Source organism: Henckelia pumila, chromosome 4 (genome assembly GCF_033568475.1).
Source record: "Henckelia pumila isolate YLH828 chromosome 4, ASM3356847v2, whole genome shotgun sequence".
Taxonomy (NCBI): domain Eukaryota; kingdom Viridiplantae; phylum Streptophyta; class Magnoliopsida; order Lamiales; family Gesneriaceae; genus Henckelia; species Henckelia pumila.
The window spans coordinates 137,934,476-137,954,919 of record NC_133123.1 but is presented as its reverse complement, the minus strand read 5'-3'; the positions used below and the strand labels follow the sequence as shown (position 1 = coordinate 137,954,919).

General features: G+C 31.9%; 2 protein-coding genes across 6 annotated transcripts; one reads left to right on the top strand and one right to left on the bottom strand.

Moving 5' to 3' along the window:
* The first annotated feature begins 2,289 nt into the window (after nt 1-2,289).
* Nucleotides 2,290-8,184, top strand: LOC140865361 (metal transporter Nramp7.2-like). The gene is made up of 13 exons (XM_073269975.1): nt 2,290-2,509; nt 2,822-2,900; nt 3,008-3,048; nt 3,207-3,285; nt 3,450-3,554; nt 3,794-3,903; nt 5,032-5,213; nt 5,308-5,377; nt 6,687-6,860; nt 6,941-7,045; nt 7,213-7,344; nt 7,453-7,548; nt 7,680-8,184. Exons 1-13 carry the CDS (start codon nt 2,363-2,365, stop codon nt 8,016-8,018), a joined length of 1,659 nt encoding a protein of 552 aa, XP_073126076.1. The 5' UTR covers nt 2,290-2,362; the 3' UTR covers nt 8,019-8,184.
* A 1,404-nt stretch (nt 8,185-9,588) lies between these two features.
* LOC140866657 (beta-galactosidase 6-like) lies at nt 9,589-19,982 on the bottom strand. 5 transcript variants are annotated; one of them, XM_073271690.1, is made up of 25 exons: nt 19,686-19,982; nt 18,604-18,649; nt 18,460-18,521; nt 18,280-18,359; nt 18,028-18,060; nt 17,463-17,587; nt 14,635-14,800; nt 13,593-13,688; nt 13,375-13,487; nt 13,025-13,094; nt 12,808-12,900; nt 12,525-12,668; nt 12,322-12,416; nt 12,128-12,236; nt 11,964-12,048; nt 11,743-11,864; nt 11,485-11,649; nt 11,146-11,327; nt 10,953-11,041; nt 10,742-10,851; nt 10,537-10,641; nt 10,344-10,448; nt 10,111-10,256; nt 9,844-9,999; nt 9,589-9,759 (listed from the first exon to the last, which is right to left on the bottom strand). In XM_073271690.1, exons 6-25 carry the CDS (start codon nt 17,549-17,551, stop codon nt 9,744-9,746), a joined length of 2,256 nt encoding a protein of 751 aa, XP_073127791.1. In that variant the 5' UTR covers nt 17,552-17,587; nt 18,028-18,060; nt 18,280-18,359; nt 18,460-18,521; nt 18,604-18,649; nt 19,686-19,982; the 3' UTR covers nt 9,589-9,743. The 5 variants fall into 5 exon arrangements, with proteins under 5 accessions (XP_073127791.1, XP_073127790.1, XP_073127788.1 ...); XM_073271689.1 differs by having other exon boundaries at nt 19,697-19,982; XM_073271687.1 differs by lacking the exon at nt 18,604-18,649.
* Nucleotides 19,983-20,444: the final 462 nt, after the last annotated feature.

Here is a 20,444-nt window from a genome sequence, read left to right as displayed (position 1 = left end):
TTCAACTTGTTCCGTGTAATCCAATCAACATATAACTTCTCATAAATTTTTTGTACACACTCTAGAGTTATATCATTACCGACAGCTTCCTGATCACCAAAATTATCAAGAGTAGATGTATTAAAGCGAACTGATTTTTCACTGATGTTGCGGCTTGGTGTTGCAACACCAGAGGCAACACCCAGTGGGTTGACTTGAAAACACCTTTTTGTTTTCAACAATGCAGTCAGGGAGGTATGATCTTCTTCATCATTCTGTTCTTGATCTCTATCAATGTCATCATCACTCGAAGAAACAGTCATACCTTTGTTCACGTGTTGTCGTTGCATGGTGTCCATATCCATTGCATTCTCTGCATTGTACATAATCAAAAATTTTAGTATTAGATTGATTATTAACAATATACCTTGTTCGAGACAGTCCTCGAGTAGGTGACACCGTTAACAGATTTTCAGGAGCAGGAAAATTAGGGTGCTTAATTGTTGTTCAACTTTCTTTTTGTCTTTTTTCTTCTTTAAATAATTTTCAAACTTTTGGATGATCAAGAAAATTGAATCTTCACATAAATCTGACTTATTGAAATCCGACGGTCAGAATGTGGTGTCAGCAACCGGCACATCCATGATAAACCTGCAAAATAAAAATAAACAGAATCTTTCTTAGTAAGAGTCAAGAGTTGGCTCATGATGCCACTTCAAAGGTATAATTGCAGTTTATCTTAAATTTGTGTAGATATCATGTTGTCTACGGTGTTACAACACCAGAGACAATATACTGCAGAATTAATAAAACACGAATAATTAACAAAAATAAATAAGAACAGAGATTATTATGCACGAGTAAAGAATATTCGTGATGATGTCTAAGGACTAAATATCACTAGAAACGTGTAGATCAGTCTTGCAAAGTAATATTAGTGATTTTATGAACAATATGAAATCCTAAATTTCTCAACAAGTTGAAAAATCAAACTTTGCATCCTAAATAATCAGAGTATAAAATAAATCAGATGCAACTCTCCTAAACCTAAATTGAATAACAACAAAAATCATCGAACAACACTATGCATTAAGTACTGTCTCCGATGTCTTCAACACTAACAACAACACGGGGACAACAACAACGACGACTACAAAATTTCTTCAAAATCTTCGAATTTTTCAATGTGATTTTCTTTGAACGCTTTATGAATTCTCCTCTGAAGTTCGCGTCTCGTTTGTGCGGAGAAACTCTTTCTTATAGATGAGAGTCCAAGCATGGAAAGAATTTTCTTGTATAATCCTAAACAAATTAATTAGAAAACAACCATGACTCTTTTAAATATATCTTTATAATATTTAATCATCATAATACACATAAATTCCTTATCAAGATAATATTTAGGCCCCGTTTGGTTTCAAAAGTCAGGCCAAAAAAGCACTTTTTTAAGTACTTTTCATTTAATAAAGTGTTTGGCTGACCAGAAAAGTGATTAAATAAGCACTTTTTTAAGTCAAAATTAGAGCTTTTTTAAAAGCCAAAAATTATAGCTTAAAAAAGTGCTTTTTTTTAAAAAATGTCTACCAAATCCAAACGGGGCCTTAATCTAGGAAAATATCTATCTCAATATTTTTGATAATAACACGTAAATATTTAACAAATATTTAACTTATCATATCAACTCTTTTGTCTAGTAAGTAAAATTCAATATTATAATAAACACGCTTAAGACAATAATTATCAATGAATTAATATTCCTTTCGAACATTTTTATTATTTTGGATTAAAGTACGTTTTTAAAAAATTAAACTTAACTTGAAGTCCTTTCTTAAGTTTTATCATGAATTTTATATTTACATAAAATATTGAGTTAATCCTAACCTAATTCAATTAAATAATTTAATGAATTCAATCAATTTTTTTTAAATATGTATTTTGTAGAATAAAACAAAGTAACACGTACAACCGTATTATTTTGATGTTAAATTTACATCAAAATAAAATAAATGGATGAGTCTTATTAATCATCCTTGGATTATATATATCAATAAGGTACTGGGCTTGGTCAAGAAAGTAAAGTAAACTTTCTTAATTAATTACCTTAGAAAAGTACCTTTTTTATTAAAGTTTTGAACCGTAATTTGTAATGTATAGTAAAACTCTAAAAATCCCGTCAAAAATCCTTTTTTGTAAAAAAAATTCAGAAAATGAACTAAACAAACAAAAAGGGGAGAACGTTTTTGAACAGGCGGTATTATATTCCCATGAGCTATAAATAAACGCCATGCCACTGACACAAATTAAATAAAAAAAAGCTCCAAAGGAAATCGATTAAAAATATTTCGGGGAAAAATATAGAGTATTAAAATTGTGATATCAGAGAATGGCAAGCTTGCAACAAGAAGAGCTGCAAAGTGGCGGGAGGAACATCAACGGCCGGGTGGTTTCTGTGGCGGAGACGCCGCCCGCCGGCGGCGTGAGCTCCGGCAGCAAACATTTTGATGGTGAAAAAGAATACCATGCGCATCCGGTGACTTTCTCCTCTCTCTCTCTCCACATTTAAGATTAATAAATATATATATATCTTCTGCTCAATTTTTCTACGTTTGCTTTGCTCATTTCGTCAAAGAAATTCCAAGAATAATTTTTAGTGCAATCTTACGCTTTCAAAGAATAACTTATGTGGAGGCCGAATCCAAAATTTATTGGAAATCTTGAGTAGAAATCTGAATAAACAATTGAATCATGAATTAAAAGTGATGGTTCGTGGGGAAAAAAATAATGATAGTAAATTTACATATGAATCTTGAATAATATTTATGTTTCGAAAACTATGATGCAGAAACCAGGATGGAGAAACTTTTTGTCATATGTTGGCCCAGGTTTTTTGGTTTCTCTAGCTTACCTCGATCCCGGAAACTGTAAGATCAGTCTCGCCACCTAGCTACAGTACCTACAAATTAATGAATTCACTCTCTTATTTAATTATATTATTTACTTGCTAATTTTTTACTGCATGTCCCGACAGTGGAAACTGATTTACAAGCCGGAGCAAACCATAGATACGAAGTAAGGAGTCAACTGGATCTGTACTCTGAAATATATATATTTTGTACTATTATTGGTATTCAAATAAACGTACACACGCACATATTCTAAATATATAAAATAAATAGATACATGGACACATCTTAATAATTGTTTATATATTATTTATGAATTTGCAGTTACTATGGGTGGTCCTTATTGGATTGATCTTTGCTCTCATAATTCAATCTCTTGCTGCAAATCTTGGAGTTACCACAGGTGATCAAATTTTAGGAATTAATTCTATATATCATAATTACTTGATATTTAATTTAACATTATATATATATATATATATATATATATATATTATACATGATTTCTGACTGTGTAAAAAAAGAAAAATAGTTTCGTGGTTTGATTTTATTTTAATGCGTGCGTAGGGCAACACCTGTCGGAGCTATGCAAATCGGAGTACCCGCCGCTGGTGAGATATTGTCTATGGCTATTGGCTGAGGTTGCCGTCATAGCTGCAGACATTCCCGAAGGTATATACTTACAAATTTGCATAAGTTGTAATGATTAAATTAGTTAAATTATTTCATGCACCTTCAATTTTAGTCTTATAATAATTGAAAATTATGTGCATGGTTTTTGGTCTCTTTCCCCGTTTAAAAGTTGTGACATGAAATGGAATTATATTACAGAAGAAAGTAATCTTTTTACAGAAAAGATGCATGAATTTAGAAATGAATCCTTGTGACGAATGATATTTGATTTTGGACAGTGATTGGGACGGCCTTTGCTCTCAACATATTGTTTCACATCCCACTTTGGGTTGGGGTGCTGTTCACCGGCTGCAGCACGCTCCTCTTGATCGGACTCCAAAGATTTGGGGTAAGTTTAGAATTAATCAGAAATTTAGGACAAAGTGAAAAATGGTATTTAAATGACAACTAATTATATATATATATATATATAAGATAAACGAGTTAAATTAATTTTGGAGCACGACTTTCAATAATATAATTTCCTATTTTATTATAGTGGACTTCAATATTGAAATGTTCTTCCTACCTAGAATTCAATACAAGTACTATATCAAGTACACGAAAAAAAAAAAGAAAAAAAGAAGAATACATATAGGCACACATTCACACACACGTTATTCTTGTATATATATATATATATATATATATAAAGGCATGATCCTGAGCAAATATATATGTGCGTACAAACTATCACTTCGTCATCAGCTAATTTAAATAGTACTTTGTAAGTTGACATTATCTTTTGAATTGATTCTAATACAAGGTAAAAGAGTACTGCTTATAATAAATTGAATCGATTAGATCATATATTAACATTGGAAATTCTAACCGTACATAAAAGATTGACAATATATAATTAATTAACATATCATTATATTAGTGAATATTTTACGGATGAGGATTAACTAGGATATATATATTCATGCATAGAAGATTATTCTGAGTCTCTGACTATATATATGTCTAATTTATTATGAACTGACATGATATTTATATTTATGTAGATAAGTTATTTTACATATTAAATGCCCGTACAGTATCAATATCAGAATGCAATTAAGTGAATGGGCTTCATCGTAGAAACTAGAAACGACGACGTATCCTGCAAATGAAATTAAATATAACAATAAGAATATTATAATAATACGAACCACTTTCGGCATATAAAATAAATACAAACAGATGCAAACAATTTAGATAGCATTGACTGTTCATTCAAATAACAAAAACATGTTGCAGGAGAAAGTCAATTAAAAGCTAAGAACACGGATGGTGTTTAAAAAAGATCCCATTTCTTTCAATAGTGATTTGATCCCCCACTGTCTTAATTAATCAATTCCTAGCCGCTAACTTTTTCTCGTAGTTGATTATGATGAATTTCAAATCCACTGGATATGAATTATATACTTCGCATGCATGTTAGTCAAATTCAAATCTCGTTGTATAAAATGGATGAATTTGAATGTCGAAACAGGTGAGAAAACTGGAACTTTTAATAGCAATTTTAGTATTCGTGATGGCTGCATGTTTTTTCGGGGAGTTGAGCTATGTTAAGCCTCCGGCAGCTGATGTGTTGAAAGGAATGTTTATACCTAAGCTTAAAGGCCAAGGTGCTACTGGCGATGCTATTGCGCTGCTTGGGGCTCTAGTCATGCCGTACGATTAATTTTCTTTACTAAATTAATTCCTTTTTTTCTTAAAAAGTTTTAAAGAAATAATATTTATTTATTTATTATTTATATGTATGCAGGCATAATCTTTTCCTTCATTCTGCCCTCGTCCTCTCCAGAAAGATACCCAATTCAGTCCGGGGCATCAATGTAAGTCCAACTTATAGATTATTATATTCTCTCATGATCAATTGATAATAGTTTGATCCTGGAGACAACTATATATTCCAAAGAGAACAATTCCGATCCGCAACTTAGAGTTTAATTAATCTTTTAGGTTGCATTTGGATAGAAGGATTTGATATTTTTTTAGGTTGAATTTGGATACATAGATTTGATTTAAAATACGTACGTCTCAAATTTATTAATTAATGTATTATTTTGGCTCAAAATTAGAATTGAGAATTTGAAATTGTACTTGTTAATCTACTCTCCAAGCTAGTCATAAATTTTAAATCACTTTTTCCACAAATCCAAATCCTTTTAATTAATACAAACACGGCCTTAAAATATGTGACAGAGGTATAAATTTTTATTTTATAGTTGATCACTCTATCGAGTAATTTTTGTATTCATCATAAAATTTCTTAAATTGGTCTCATCATGTAAATATATTTCTGAAAACTTTATTGTTATTTCATTAATAAATAATGAGTAATTGCGAACCTAACCTATTGTTCTTATCATATTTTGTCAACATACCTATGAAAATAGATAATAGTAGGTGAATAACGGGAGGCCTAGCTAGCTTGGAAATTCTTCTCCAAAAAAAAAAAAACAAAGAAGAAAAAACTGTACATTTTTTTTCGCATATAATAATTTCTTCAACTTGGTATCATGATGTGATGAAATTAAATCTAATCGTCAACTTTTTTTCTAATGGGGCTTATTGTTATTATTTTCTGGCTGACGGTCAATTAAAATATTATGCGAGTAAAAAGTCAAAGTTTCAAGTTCTCTCTCTTACAATCGTTGACTTCTCAACATAACTACTCATTCATTACTTGAGTTGTCTTCTCTTCTTCTTTTGTTTTTACCAATGCCCCTCTCTCTTCTTTTAGTACCGAAGTAACAAAATAGTCAAAATTCAAACTTTATTCTTTGTGAATCAAATGGAGACACGTGACAATGATTTTAAAAAAAAAACACACACACATATATGCACATATAGAAAAATGTTAGATGTACATGAGTGCATGTAATGCTACACTAGTGTGAGCATATACCGAATGTACTTTATATATGCATCCACCATTTATTTCGCATGAAGTGTTACGTACATCAAATGAATGGTTATGAACTTATGATGCAGAAGGAGAATGTTTTTGTAGACAGTGTTGCTATAACTCTTTCCACTTAAATGTTTTATATACACATGTGCACATATATCACCAGGAGTAGTGTTGATTTTAAATAAACATTTTCTTATTTCATGACAATGGATATATTTGAATGTCAGGATGCATGTCGATACTTTTTGATCGAGAGTGGATTTGCGCTCTTTGTAGCGTTTTTGATCAACGTCGCGATCATTTCCGTATCGGGCGCGGTTTGCTCGGCCGATAATCTCTCTGATGATAATACAAATATTTGCCAGGATTTAACGCTCAATTCTGCTTCATTCCTGCTCAAGGTCCAGTTTATTTTCATTTAAATTAAATTGTGGTTTTCAAGTAATTGGAAACAAATAATATGACTTTTTTGTGGTAACAGAATGTTTTGGGCAAATCAAGTTCAACTGTGTATGCAATTGCACTGCTAGCCTCGGGCCAAAGTTCTACCATTACCGGCACTTATGCGGGACAATTCATCATGCAGGTTTTGGGAAAAATATAATATTTCATCTATTAAATTAGTCGAGTATATGTCTCAAAGTCAATGCTAGCACTACAAGAAATTCGTTGATTGGTTAAAATTGCGTATATATATACATACGACTATTGTAAGAATTAAAGATACTTATTTTATTGGATTGATCCATTCAGGGTTTCTTGGATCTGAAGATGAGAAAATGGCTTAGAAATTTGGTGACCAGGTGCATTGCTATAACACCAAGTCTAGTTGTTTCAATCGTCGGAGGATCTCATGCAGCTGGCCGATTAATCATCATTGCATCGGTTAGTACAAATAAATATTTATTGCACAAATTATAAAATTATTTCATTAATTTTATGCAATCTTCTAATAACTCAAATAATATGTCATGGAAAATATGTCTTGTGCAGATGATACTATCTTTCGAACTTCCCTTCGCTCTTATTCCGCTCCTTAAATTCAGTAGCACATCCACCAAGATGGGACCTCACAAGAATTCCATCTACGTAAGTTTATCATACTAGCTGGTATAACATGGATGTCTTTCTAATTTTTTTTTTTTTTTTTGTGAGATCCATACGTTTTTGGTTTCTACGATTTCAATAAATTGAATTATTTTATATAATTAAAATTACAGATTATCGTGATATCATGGATATTGGGACTCGGGATCATAGGCATCAATATCTACTATCTGATCACAGCATTTGTGGGTTGGATTGCCCACAATAGTTTGCCCAAAGTAGGGAATGTGTTCATCGGAATCTTAGTATTTCCACTCATGGCGATCTATATAATATCGGTGATCTATCTGATGTTCCGGAAAGACAAAGTCGTCACGTTCATCGAGCCGGCGAAATTCGACACCGTGACCCAAACCCAAATGGAGGGTGGACACTTGAGCGCAAGTGGAAGAATTGAAATGCAGCAAGTTCCATTTAGAGAGGACCTTGCGGATATCCCACTGCCCCAATAAAATTGTGTTTGCGAAGTAATTTACGAGAAAGTTGATATGTGCTTGTTTTTTGTGAGAATTCAAAGTTGTAGTAGCCCAATATGGACTATTGTGATTTGGTGTAAGTTATTGAGTACTCCTTTTGTAAGTTGTGCATTTACTTTTGATAAAATAAAATAAAGGGAAAAACTCCAAATTTAGTTATGTATATTTGTCATTTTGCGATTTTGGTCCTTTATATATGTTTTCATATTTCAGTTTTAATCTTGCATGTTCCGATTTTTGATAATTTCGGTCCTTTTTTACTCGAAAATGCTTACGTGTCACTGTACACGTCAGCTCCACATCAGCACTGAATTGGTGCCAACGTCTGTGCTACGTCGGAAAAAGGACTAAAATTGCCAAAAAAATAAAGATAGAGGACTAAAACTGAAATTTAAAAATATAAAAGACTGAAATCGCAAAGTGACAAATATACAGGACCAAAAAAATAATTTTCTCTAAAATAAAGTTTTAAATTTAGAAACACTTTTAAAAAATAATACAAACTTTACGGAAAACTCGGTCCTATTACCCCATAGGTGGTGTGGACTTTTGTGATTCACATACTTCCACCTACCCCATGGGACCATGGGATAGGATCGAACCTTCCCAAATTTTACATATCAACTGGTATGGCATCCACTTTTTCTATGTAACAATTATATTACAAATTTACTCGAGATCTCAGTCCAAATTTAGAATAACACATCAACCATGAATTAGCTAACATCGGATTCTTAATAGTCAAATCAATAAATTTCAATGAACTTTGCGTATCTTTCCCTCGCTTTTACTGCTTTCATTTTTCCCCTAAACTAATAAGTTTATGGATCCCCAAGCCATCGACGCTATAATTAAGCCGTCCATTTATTCCTTTTTATTTTTTCTGTTTCTTTTGGACGTGAGATGTGTTTGTTACGACACCTTCTACATGTCCGTTATTTTTATATGGGTGATGCTATGTGTAAATAGAGGATTACACGTTGGATTACACGTTGCACTTGAAATGACATAAATATCTTTAATGTATTTTGGAAAGATTTTTTTCAAATCAAGTAGAGAGATAATTTTGTAATTTCATGTGTAGTGTATAACCCAGTGTGTAAATCAATGTGTACATGTAGCATTTTCCTTTTTATATATATTGGTAAAATTGATATACACAGTAAGTAGCTGGTGCATAGTGTGCAAATTATATTAATCAGGTAAATCATATTTGACAAACTCTATGCCTCACCCGAAAAAATTTTAGTAAGAGAAATCGAACCTTGATGCTCACTTAATTACTCCATCGATCAAAGAAGCCAAAAACGCTGACATCTGACGAGGCTTTTCATGGGTATAACTTATGGTTTAATTGAAATTATGAATTAATAAATGTTAATTTTATTTGACAATTCTTTGGTTGATGGATACATACTGTCTTCTATTCAAAAAGGGAAAAAATCGATGCTGCAGTGAGGGTGCAGCGTGGTACCCCATGGGTGGCATCGACACTTCCTAAAAAGGATATATCAATCGAATGCGATGACATATATATATGAGAAATTTTCATTCGAGATCACGGAAAGTAACATGTTACAGGATAATTATAAAGACACGAGATCCGAAAAATAACTTATATATATTTTGCATGTTGTACATTGCTAAATGGCTGTGAAATCTGTACCATGTTGACCCTTTCAACTATACATGCAAATTTTCTCATCGCCTAAAGCACCTGAGAATGAAAAACCAAACAAAATTTATATGATGTTCACAATTTATACATAGTAAATATTAATAAACCTTTTATTATAAATACCTTCTCCCCCAACGTCGCTTCCGATGATGCTTGCCATTATCTTCACTAGCTATCGATACTGTCTCTACTATAACTCCAAGTGGATTACCAGTTTCTTCTTCAAACAGCACTAGCTGGTTATCTGTAGGTTTGAGGAAGGATCTTGGTATATGATACCTGAAATCATATATATACATGTGCGTATAATCATGAATCAGCAAAAAGAACATGTTGTGGTACTTGAAACATATTTTCCCAACTTGTGACTAATACATGATATTGGCGTACCGTATCTGTGAAGGCGAGCCGTCGGGAGTGCGAAAGGATATCCAGTACCTGCCTATACTTTGGCCGTTCACCCATGTTTCACCTTTCCCCATCGAGCCAAGATTTACCACCACCGGATCCGTGCCAGCGGGTGCGTCGAATTTTGACTTAAAAACCAAGAAACCATGCATCTTGTTTAGTTCAATGAAGTTGCAAATTAAATTAAAGAATTTACACGATCGACTAAATCTTACCTTATACCATGTAAGTGGCTGAGGCGTGGGACAGAAATCGACCCATTTCGCGCTGCTTGCATCTTCCCCCAAGTAAAACTGTAACCTTTCTCCGACTAATCCAATCTAGTCAATATTATTGCATGAAACTGATTTTCAGCATTTTTTTATATGGCAAAATCTTCTGCATATTATGCAATAAAATAATTTTTACCTGATATCCCCACGAATAGTTGGTTATATTTTGCACTTCTTCATTTATTTGAATGCTCACATTTTGCAAGCCAGCTGCTCTACGCTCCATATACGCCCCCGAATCCTATCGTTATACAAGTTAATAAATATATCAAATACACCCTAAAGAATTAATATGCTTCATAATATTATCAGAGATATTGTAAGAGTACGTAGCATAGTACCGGTAGCCCAACCATAACGCTGAGCAATGAAATGTTGTTCTCTCCACAGGTTAAAGGGACACTGACCCCTAATGTAAAACCTGGATTTCTAAAAAATCCATGTGCAGAACCTGGAAAAATATATATTTTTTACATATATAATATTTCAATTTTTCTAAACATATGAACTATTATATATATCAGCATGACTATAAGTACTTGAACAGTATACCAACAAATTCTCCATTGACGAATGCTCGTAGAACATGTCCACGGGACGTAACACTGAGCATGGATGTTGTGTTTGTCGATACCGAATAACTGATCATGCAGCAAAGATGTTACAAAAACAATCAACAATATATTTGCTCAGATGTATTCCGCCATATCGCGATTTCATGGCTGGGAAAAGCACGCAACTTTACCTGGCTGTGTACCACAGATAATCCGATGCATCTCGTGTCGTCTCTGTTTGCTCCAACAATGTATTCGAAAATAACTTGATTCCATCATATACGGGAATGACTTCTTTGGATTGTTGCCATTGCTCTGATGAGTCCAACTTCACTGCTAGCCGCGCCAATCTTGTGCTAGGCTTGGTGCTTACCTGTGACATATAAAAAACTATAGGTTCACGCGAGCCAAGTCAAGTTCGAGTGACAAAAATTGAAAAACAGAGCCCAATTCGAGTTGCTCGCGAGCTATATATAATCATCAATAGATATATAGAAGATTAGATATGGAGTAAATAAGTACATATATACCTTTGCTGTATTAAATGCTACGGTCTTGCAATCTGGTAAGATGCTGATTGATTTAGGAGGCAAATTGTATGATACATTTAGGAACTGGACCTCTGCTTCTTTTGAAGCATCTTTATTTACAAGAAATGCTGCACATTCTCCAGAATCTTGATGGTATACATAAGCCTGTTTTCAAATGAAACAAACAAATAAATTATATTTATAATTCTTTTTTTAAAAAAAAATTTACCATCTAAGATTTAACAAATTTATCCTTACTTCTTGTAGCTCACCACCTAAAGTGAAATTAGATTGTGATCCATAAAGCAATGTGTGTGAGCACAACTTCACTGCAGCATGTAACTCTTTCAGATGACCCCATTTTGGCTGCCTAATGAGACCTAAAAATGATTTTTACACATAGAGTTCAACATTTTCTTGTCATTAATTGTTTCAATACATGGTGAAGTAAAATTTTAACAAATATTCGCATAACATACCATACTCGTCCAATGGAGCTTGATCATAATAACTGGTTATAATGAATCCAGCCGCCGTCCTCCCAAAATTCGTTCCGCCATGATACTGAAAAATGTACACAAAAACATCCATCAGCGAAGCATAAAAAGTATTCAATGCTTAAATTTAAATTACATATATATACCATATAATAGTTTATGAAGCTCCCATTCTTTTTTATGATGAACAGAGCGGTATGATACGCGATGTCCTCTGCTGATCTTATTTTCGTTATGTTCCCGTATACGTCGTAGCTTTCCGCATGCAAAAAAGAAGAATAAATTTCAAACACGAGCGGCAGCGACCTTAAAAAAGGTCGATGGACGGGTTATATCTTACAAATGTGTCCAGTTTTCTGTCCAAAGAGCCGGTTTGCTTGGTGAATTAGGTCCTACAAACGTTTCCCCACATCTCATCCCATTGCATGCATTAATCTGCAATTTTTGTTATAATATATAAAATGTATATGTTAATGTTAGTGGCCAATACGTAATATTGGGCCAACTGGCCCAATAATCAGTTAAAGCGCATTAGTCTTTTACCACTGGGTCAGGAGCATCATCCTGTTTGCACATAACCCATGGCACACCAGTATTGAGGCCCACAGCCATTTCTGCGGCCCATCGAACATATGGAGGCCCATTTTCACGAAAAGCTCTCTCAACATTTTGGTACTCATTCTCGATCTGTTTTATAATAATCTTTTGAATTAATTCTACAAATTTTTATTTAAAAAATAGACATCCAATATATTAAATTAAAAAATCTCCACTAAAATTAATTAAAAGTAAATAAATTAATGATGGTGAAGAAAAAAAGTTGCACCTGAGATAATATGATTGGACCACCCTGTGAAGCAAATAAATTTTCGGACTTTAATAAGGTCACTATTTTTGTTGTAAAGCTTTCCATGTGACGCTGCGAGATTGGATCATTGGACGAGAATTACGAAGCATAAGAATTTATTTGATATATATATATAACTCGATATTTTCTTGAATTCGCCTAAGAAATGTACAATGAAATAAATAATTAAAAATACCTCGAAGGCTTCGTTATGGGATCTATACACAATTTGAGGTACCTCATCATGTAGCCAAAATGGTAGGCCTCTGCAAAAAGAAAACTGTTCTTAGACAAGCACTTGTGTTACGTTTCATTTTTTTTTTTTACTCTTGAGATATTTCAATAATTTACAAATCACACTGGCTAGATCAACTTCGTGCGATATAATCATCCGAAAAAATGTTGCTAGAGGAAATCTCATGATCATTGATAAAACGTTCTTCTACAAAACCAATTCAGACCTGATTGTATACTTGAATTTAATCAAGTTGTATAATACAATTTGGTTCTATAATCCTAATTAGGGACTGTTAAGAATATAGTTACCCATAAGACCATTCGCTCTCGATGAAAGGTCCAATCCGAAGGCAAACATAGAGACCTTGAGCTTGTACTTCCTTTATAAATCTCACTATATCGCGTCTTCCACTGAAATCATACTGAAAACCCAACATAAAAAGTGATTTATGAAAATATAATTTTTTATTTTCATATTATTTATTAATTAATTAGCATATATGTGTAATGTAGTTGGTATGGTATACCTCTCGTTGTCGGGGCTCGTGGAGGTTCCAAAAAACGTAAGTATCAATTGCATCGAGTCCTCCTTCTTTGGCCTTCGAAATTAGAGCTGGCCACATCTATACGTACATTTGAAATATTAGTAAATGACTGTTCGATTGAGGAAAAATCTATGGGGAAAATATTCTACGTTTTTGGACTCACGGTACGGTTAGCGGCAAAAATTTGTATTTTTTATATATATAAAGAAATTATTATGTACAAAATATATAAAATTTTATTTTATGTGCAATTTTGAGGAATGTGTACTTTATACCTAAAAATTTAAACAATACACTAATTGTGCGCATTGAAATTACTCCACAAAGTAAATCATTGTCTTTGTCGAAATTTTTGAAGCCAAACTCCATAAACGAATAAATGTATTTAATTTGATCGAATATACAATTTAATAAAACGTGACAACTAATGTGTACACGCTCGTAATACATCTATAATCTTCTGTAACATAGAATTCAACGATGTTCTCGATTAGAATTTCGAGTTATCCTTCTCTGATGCATTTCTCTAGCTTGGTAAGAGTTAAGATTATATTCTTAATTTTTCACTTGGAAAAACACAATATCACATAGTATATTATATTCGAGTATTTATTAGCTCCGATCCTATTAATGATGATTTTAAAATCTAATAGTTGCCTCATGATATTTTTTATTATTCACATAGTTAGCTAAGGCTCGCGAGCATGGACCTCATGAACGCACGACGGACTGATACTCATGAGCTCTATATATGTAAAAATAAACATTAATATTATGGAAATCGCTTCATGTGAACATTGTTGAAGTGACGTTTTATCTATTAAATGCATATTTTCATCACATGAGTCAAAAAGCAGACGTCCTCAATGATGCTCACATAGATGTCATAAGATCAAACCTTTATATAAAATGTAAAAATGAGTCTTGGTATAAGACAAATCAAATGTTAATTCTAAGACACCATGAACAAGAAAACACAAACTGAAAACTAATAATGTGCAGAGAAAAATATATATATACATACATCAGGTGTACTTCTTGGATAATGAATGGAGCCAGAAAACAAAAGCTTCCTCTCCCCATTAATAATCAAAGACCTCCCATTATACGTCACTCCACAGCCGCCACCGCCGCCGATCACCGCCGCGAACAACCCAATCCACCACCACCTGAGATCCATTTTTACCTTTCTTTTTTCCAAAAAAAAAAAAAACCCCACCTCTGAAAAATGCTCAGAAATTAAGATTATTTATCCATATATATATATATAAACCCCTTCCTTTTTACTTGCTCCCCAGTATTCATATCCGGAATTTAAATTAAATGCAATCTTTCTTTTTTTAAAAAAAGGCGTCGATATACTTCCTTTTCCATGCAATCACCGAATCAAAACTTTCTTGAAACACAGATTACGCAGCGATGCATGTGAGTTTTTGTGTGCAAATGAGAAAGAAAAAACTTAGAAGCAAAGAAGTAAATAACTTTAACGACAAGAGAATTTTGTCATCAAAGAAAATTTGGTTCGAGATTTTGTGGAATGCAATTAATTAATGCGTCGACATTTGTTTCATATAGTGACGAAATTATGCTGTTTTCATTTATATTGTCATTTTATGTAATTTTGTTATAGATGTTGAGCTACGCAACAAATTTTGCCAACTTAAATTATTGATTTCGAACAAGAAAACGTTGTGTACCTGCATGATTTACTTACCGTTTGGTATAAATTAATTCACACTAATTGTGTGCATAAAAATATATTTTAGTGTTTTAAGATATATTATGATTAATTAAGTGGGTATAGAAGTTTTTTAAAATTAGTTCGATAGTTTCAAGGGGTTATTTTTAATAAATATATTAATATTATTCCCATTGTTGTTTAATATATGGTATTTTTATCTGGGGTATTAAATGGATTGGTGGTTTCCAAGGTCTTACGTAATATAATAATAATAATAATATCAGAATATTGTGTAAAAAATATATTTATGAATGGAAATTGTGACACAAGCAATTTGCTGGAAACTAAATTGATTTTGTGGTTTTGTTTTAAAACGATGCCTTACAGTTTACTAAATTTTGTGCAACATACAAATAAATTATTAGTGTATGATTAATTAATAAATGCATGTTAATTTAGCTGTAAAAACGCATAGGTAACGTTATTGCCAAAAGATATTAATGGAAATTGTTATTTATTTAGACGTCCAATATAAGTTTCTTTGCTACGTACGCATTAAAATCTAGTGCTTTTAAGAACACGGAACGTTCATATGATTTCAATACTTAGGCTCCGTTTGGAATTGTTTTAAAAAAAAGTCAATGTTTTATAGGTAAAAAAAATTTAAAATTTGTGTTTGAATAAAATTTTTATATTGTGTAAACACTAAGTGCGTTATTGTTACGAAAAAATTGTTAGTTTAGTTATCTAAGTTTTCATGTTTTTTATTTTGATTTTTAATTAATTTGTTAGAGTTGTGTTTTAGTTATGTAATTTTAGTTTTTTTTCCAGTTTTGTCCGAAATCTAATACGATGTCAGAAAATATTAACGGACATAAGAAAATGATGACGTGATATCAGAAAATTGATAAAAATTAATAAAATTAAAAAACTAAAATATTACTTCAATAAATTAAAAGACCGATTACTGAGAACATATATGAAAACTGATCAAAGGATTAAATATGTTGTTTAATGTAAGTGATTGATAATTTCCTTGGGCTAGCTCCAACTCCAAAATTACAAATAGGAACAAAATCTAGTCGCCTTCAAAAATTATTTTCACACAAATCGCTATAATAATTGTCATTATTAGTTTGTTTGAGCACTAGATTATACATTAAAACGACGAGTGCGGATATAAAAGATTTTGCATTTCTTCCCCCGAAAAAAGTATGAACAATCTACTTTTGCATAGAAACTAAAAGCTAGAGAACTCTTTTTCAAACAAATTTAGACTAGAAGCTGAAGCAGAAACCTAAAATCCAAACACCTACGTATTATCTTTACCGAAAGTGATTTTTCCGAAAAAACATAACACTTTTAAGACAAGACACGATTATCCACCTATCGAATCTTTAAGGGTTTTTTAAACTGAAATTTGAAAATATCAATAAAGTATTTTTATTTATTTTTATTTTGAAACCTATCGATAAAGTATTTTAAACTATGAAACATAGTCTTTCAATTATCAAATATAAAAATTAAGGGTGGGGGGAAAAGTTATTTGCCAACAATTTTGTAAGTCATCACTACCTGCGAAAAATTAATGCTAATGATTATAAATCTAATCGACTAATTTATAATGAATAAAAATAAACTGCTTCAAGATACATGAATATATATATATATATATATATGCATGTGCTTAATCGCAATTTGTCCGATCGTATATATATGCTTAATTCCCATTTCCACATAATTATTTTAATAAGATAATAAAAAATTAAGAGGGCTAGCTACTACATTCCAATTTAATTTTTCCCCAATCACTACAAAAATTCTTTGGTTTTAACCACGCCCAAAACCGTGGCTAAAACCGTGGTTAAAAAATTTAACCACGGTTTTAGCCACGGTTTTTGAAACCGTGGCTAAATCCACCGTGGTTAAATTAACTGTTTAACCACAGTTTTGATTAAACCGCGGTTAAATTAGCCACGGTTTTCAAAAAAAATCGTGGTTAAACTATCCACGATTTTGTGAAAAACAGTGTCTAAATTGACCATGGTTTGAGAAAATCCGTGGTTAAATTAACCACAGTTTTGATTAAACCGTGGTTAAATTAGCCACGGTTTTTTAAAAATCCGTGGTTAAACTACCCACGGTTTTATAAATACCGTGGTTAAACTAACCTGACATCGTCACAATTGAGACGATTGACAAGGACATCGCAACGAAGATTGATCATGAGGAAGTAAATAGCTGAAGCAGTCACGGGCATGACTACAGATGCGAAGAGCTTCTTTCCAACTCAGATCTACAACGAACAAATCTGCTAGTTTGTTTAAATGAATACACCGATAATATAATGAAGAATTTAAACAACTCTAAAATTTGAAAATATTAATTTAAATATTCTGGCAATTTGAAATTATACTCAAACAAATTCTTAAAAAAATTAGATATTTTCAATCGACTTCAATATAATAGCTACAACCAATAATAAATCAAATAAACATCAAATATACAATGTGAATATAATTATGTTATTGGCTTATTTAGCTAACTTTGTCACAAATCCATCACAAATACTAACATTGGACCTCACTGAGAACACAAAAAAAACAAATAGAATTATCTTCATTATATTTCTCTCACTTCAGACACCATAGACAACAAATTACGGGCCAATCAATGACAGTACAACTGAATTAAACTTAAGATTCAATAAAGGAAATAAAACACATAATCAAAAACCTGGTAATATGAAAAGGAAGTCTCGCAGATCTCCTGAAACCAAAATAAAGGAATACAACTTAAGATCGAACTTGAAGTTCTAACCAAAAAAGTCTACAATCTTGCAAACATAAATTGTCTTTACTTACATATTGTATAATTGCATTTCATCCTAGACATGCAATATAAAATCTGTATATTCCATACATAACCCAAATCCAACACAAAGTGAAAGGATATATATATTATAAATTTAATGTTGAAGCATAATACCTTTCTGCCCATAATAGGAGATAGAATCATAAGCCGAACAGGCAATTCCCCTGATCATCGTGTCCCAAATCATCGGCTAGCTGAGGTTGAAATAAAATATAGAATATCCCAAAATCATTTACTCATAAACATAGAGCACACACCATCGAAAACATACATACCGTAAATAGTCCAAAATACCTTGGAAATCCTCGTAAGAGCGTTTTACCCTTCGAAAAAGGGTGTCACGATACAATTTTACCCTACAGATGATGCACATGAAATTCAAAATATGAAAACAAATTTGACATACTCAACATTACACAACTGATAAAAAGGACATACAATTCTACCGAGAACGTGAACATAAAAAGTTTTCCTCGTATCCATCCTTCAACAAAAAGGATGTCAAATTAAACAAAGTTAGTATTAACCTTAATATGTTATTCACTATTAACCTTAATCTGTTAGACAACCACAAGTTGCTATGAAATGCACCAGAAAAGATAGAGCAATATTCATTGAGCAGAACATTTCAGAAACAAAATCAATACCTAGAAATCAGAAGCACATGTATTTGTATTTAATGACATATCATCCATATATCTAACTTCAAATAGACAAACATTTTAGTGGAAAATGAAGTAAAACAATCTGCTTGCACATACACCTTCTTTTGCATAACTAAATAATTTCACATTTTATCAGAGAGATCATACACAAAATAAATCCCATTTCATATTTTTGGAATTCTTCGAGTAAATAATAAAAAAGCACTAAACATTTAAATTGTCTCAATAAGCTCTTTTTGTTTTAGAAAGAAGCACAAACAACCAAACTCGAGCTACAGTTTAGTAAAGACTGAATCTATATTTTCGAACTCCTTACTTGCATCACAGGAAAATGCCAGATGCAAACATGACTATTTTATATTTCTAACTTGTCATCATATTATAATATAAAATAAATATAAAATAAAAAGGTGGAAATTTCATTTTAGATTTTAATCCTTCGGGACCAGTTGCAAATTATAGCCAACTCAATGAACTGCATGACATCTTTTAAAAGCGAGGACGAATTATTTTCTTAATGTAAAATTTCACCCAATATGCAGATAAGATCTGCCAATGAGACATAGCTACCAAAATTTAATGCTACTACTAGAACAACCAAAGAAATTATAGTCTTCCGAAATATGAAATTAAATATGCAGAACTTTTATATACTAACTAACACATTCAAAAACCGAAATATTCCATAATTACATTCAATAACGGTTAAAATCTAATGTATATATTCTGAAAATTCAAAAACAAATCCCGAAAAATATGAAATTCGAATTAACCAAACAAATATCCATATATCAAGTATATAAACTCGAATTAACCAAAAATCCCCAAACTTAAAACCCTAACTTTCGAATATACCTCAAATATACCTCAAATATACGAAATAGATCAGCCAAATAACTAAATAACGTTGGTCCTCGGTAGTGTCGGCGACGGCAGATGACTGAGAAACGAGCGGCGACCGGAATTTGGGTTTGAAAAAAAGCGCTTGAAAGCTTGCAAAACGGGTAGTGGGAAATAGCCCTTAAAGAGAGGATTCCGAAACTACTCTCAAATTTCAGTTTCGATCACCGACGGCGGAGTAATCGGTGGTGAAAGACAACGTGAATAGTGAATAGGAAAGTTAGAGGAGAGAAGAAGAAGTAACGTGGTCAGATGTGGAATGGCGCGCGATGAAGGATTGGGAATATGTAATATTTGTTTTAAATTTGACACTTAATTTATCCATGATTTTTTAATAAATTAGGAAAGTATTCAAATTTTGTTAAAAATTCTTTTTTTCCAACCTATAATTGTTTGTCTTTCTTAAAAAAATTTTTAATAAAAAAATATTTTTTATTTAATTTATTGTGCAGTTCTAGGAGGTGTCAAAATTTCACGCGACCTAAGTTGACAAAAAAAATATCGGATTAGATTGAGTTTTTGGGTTCGGGTCAGATCGAGTTGGATCCGAAATTTTACCCGAAAAAATTAATCATGTAATAATTATTTTTAATAAAAAAAGATTTTTTATTTTTTTAACAAAATATTTAAATAAACTTAATAATAATCAATATATTTTGATTTAAATACATGATAACAACATCTCACTTATATATAATTTATAAATGTGAAAGT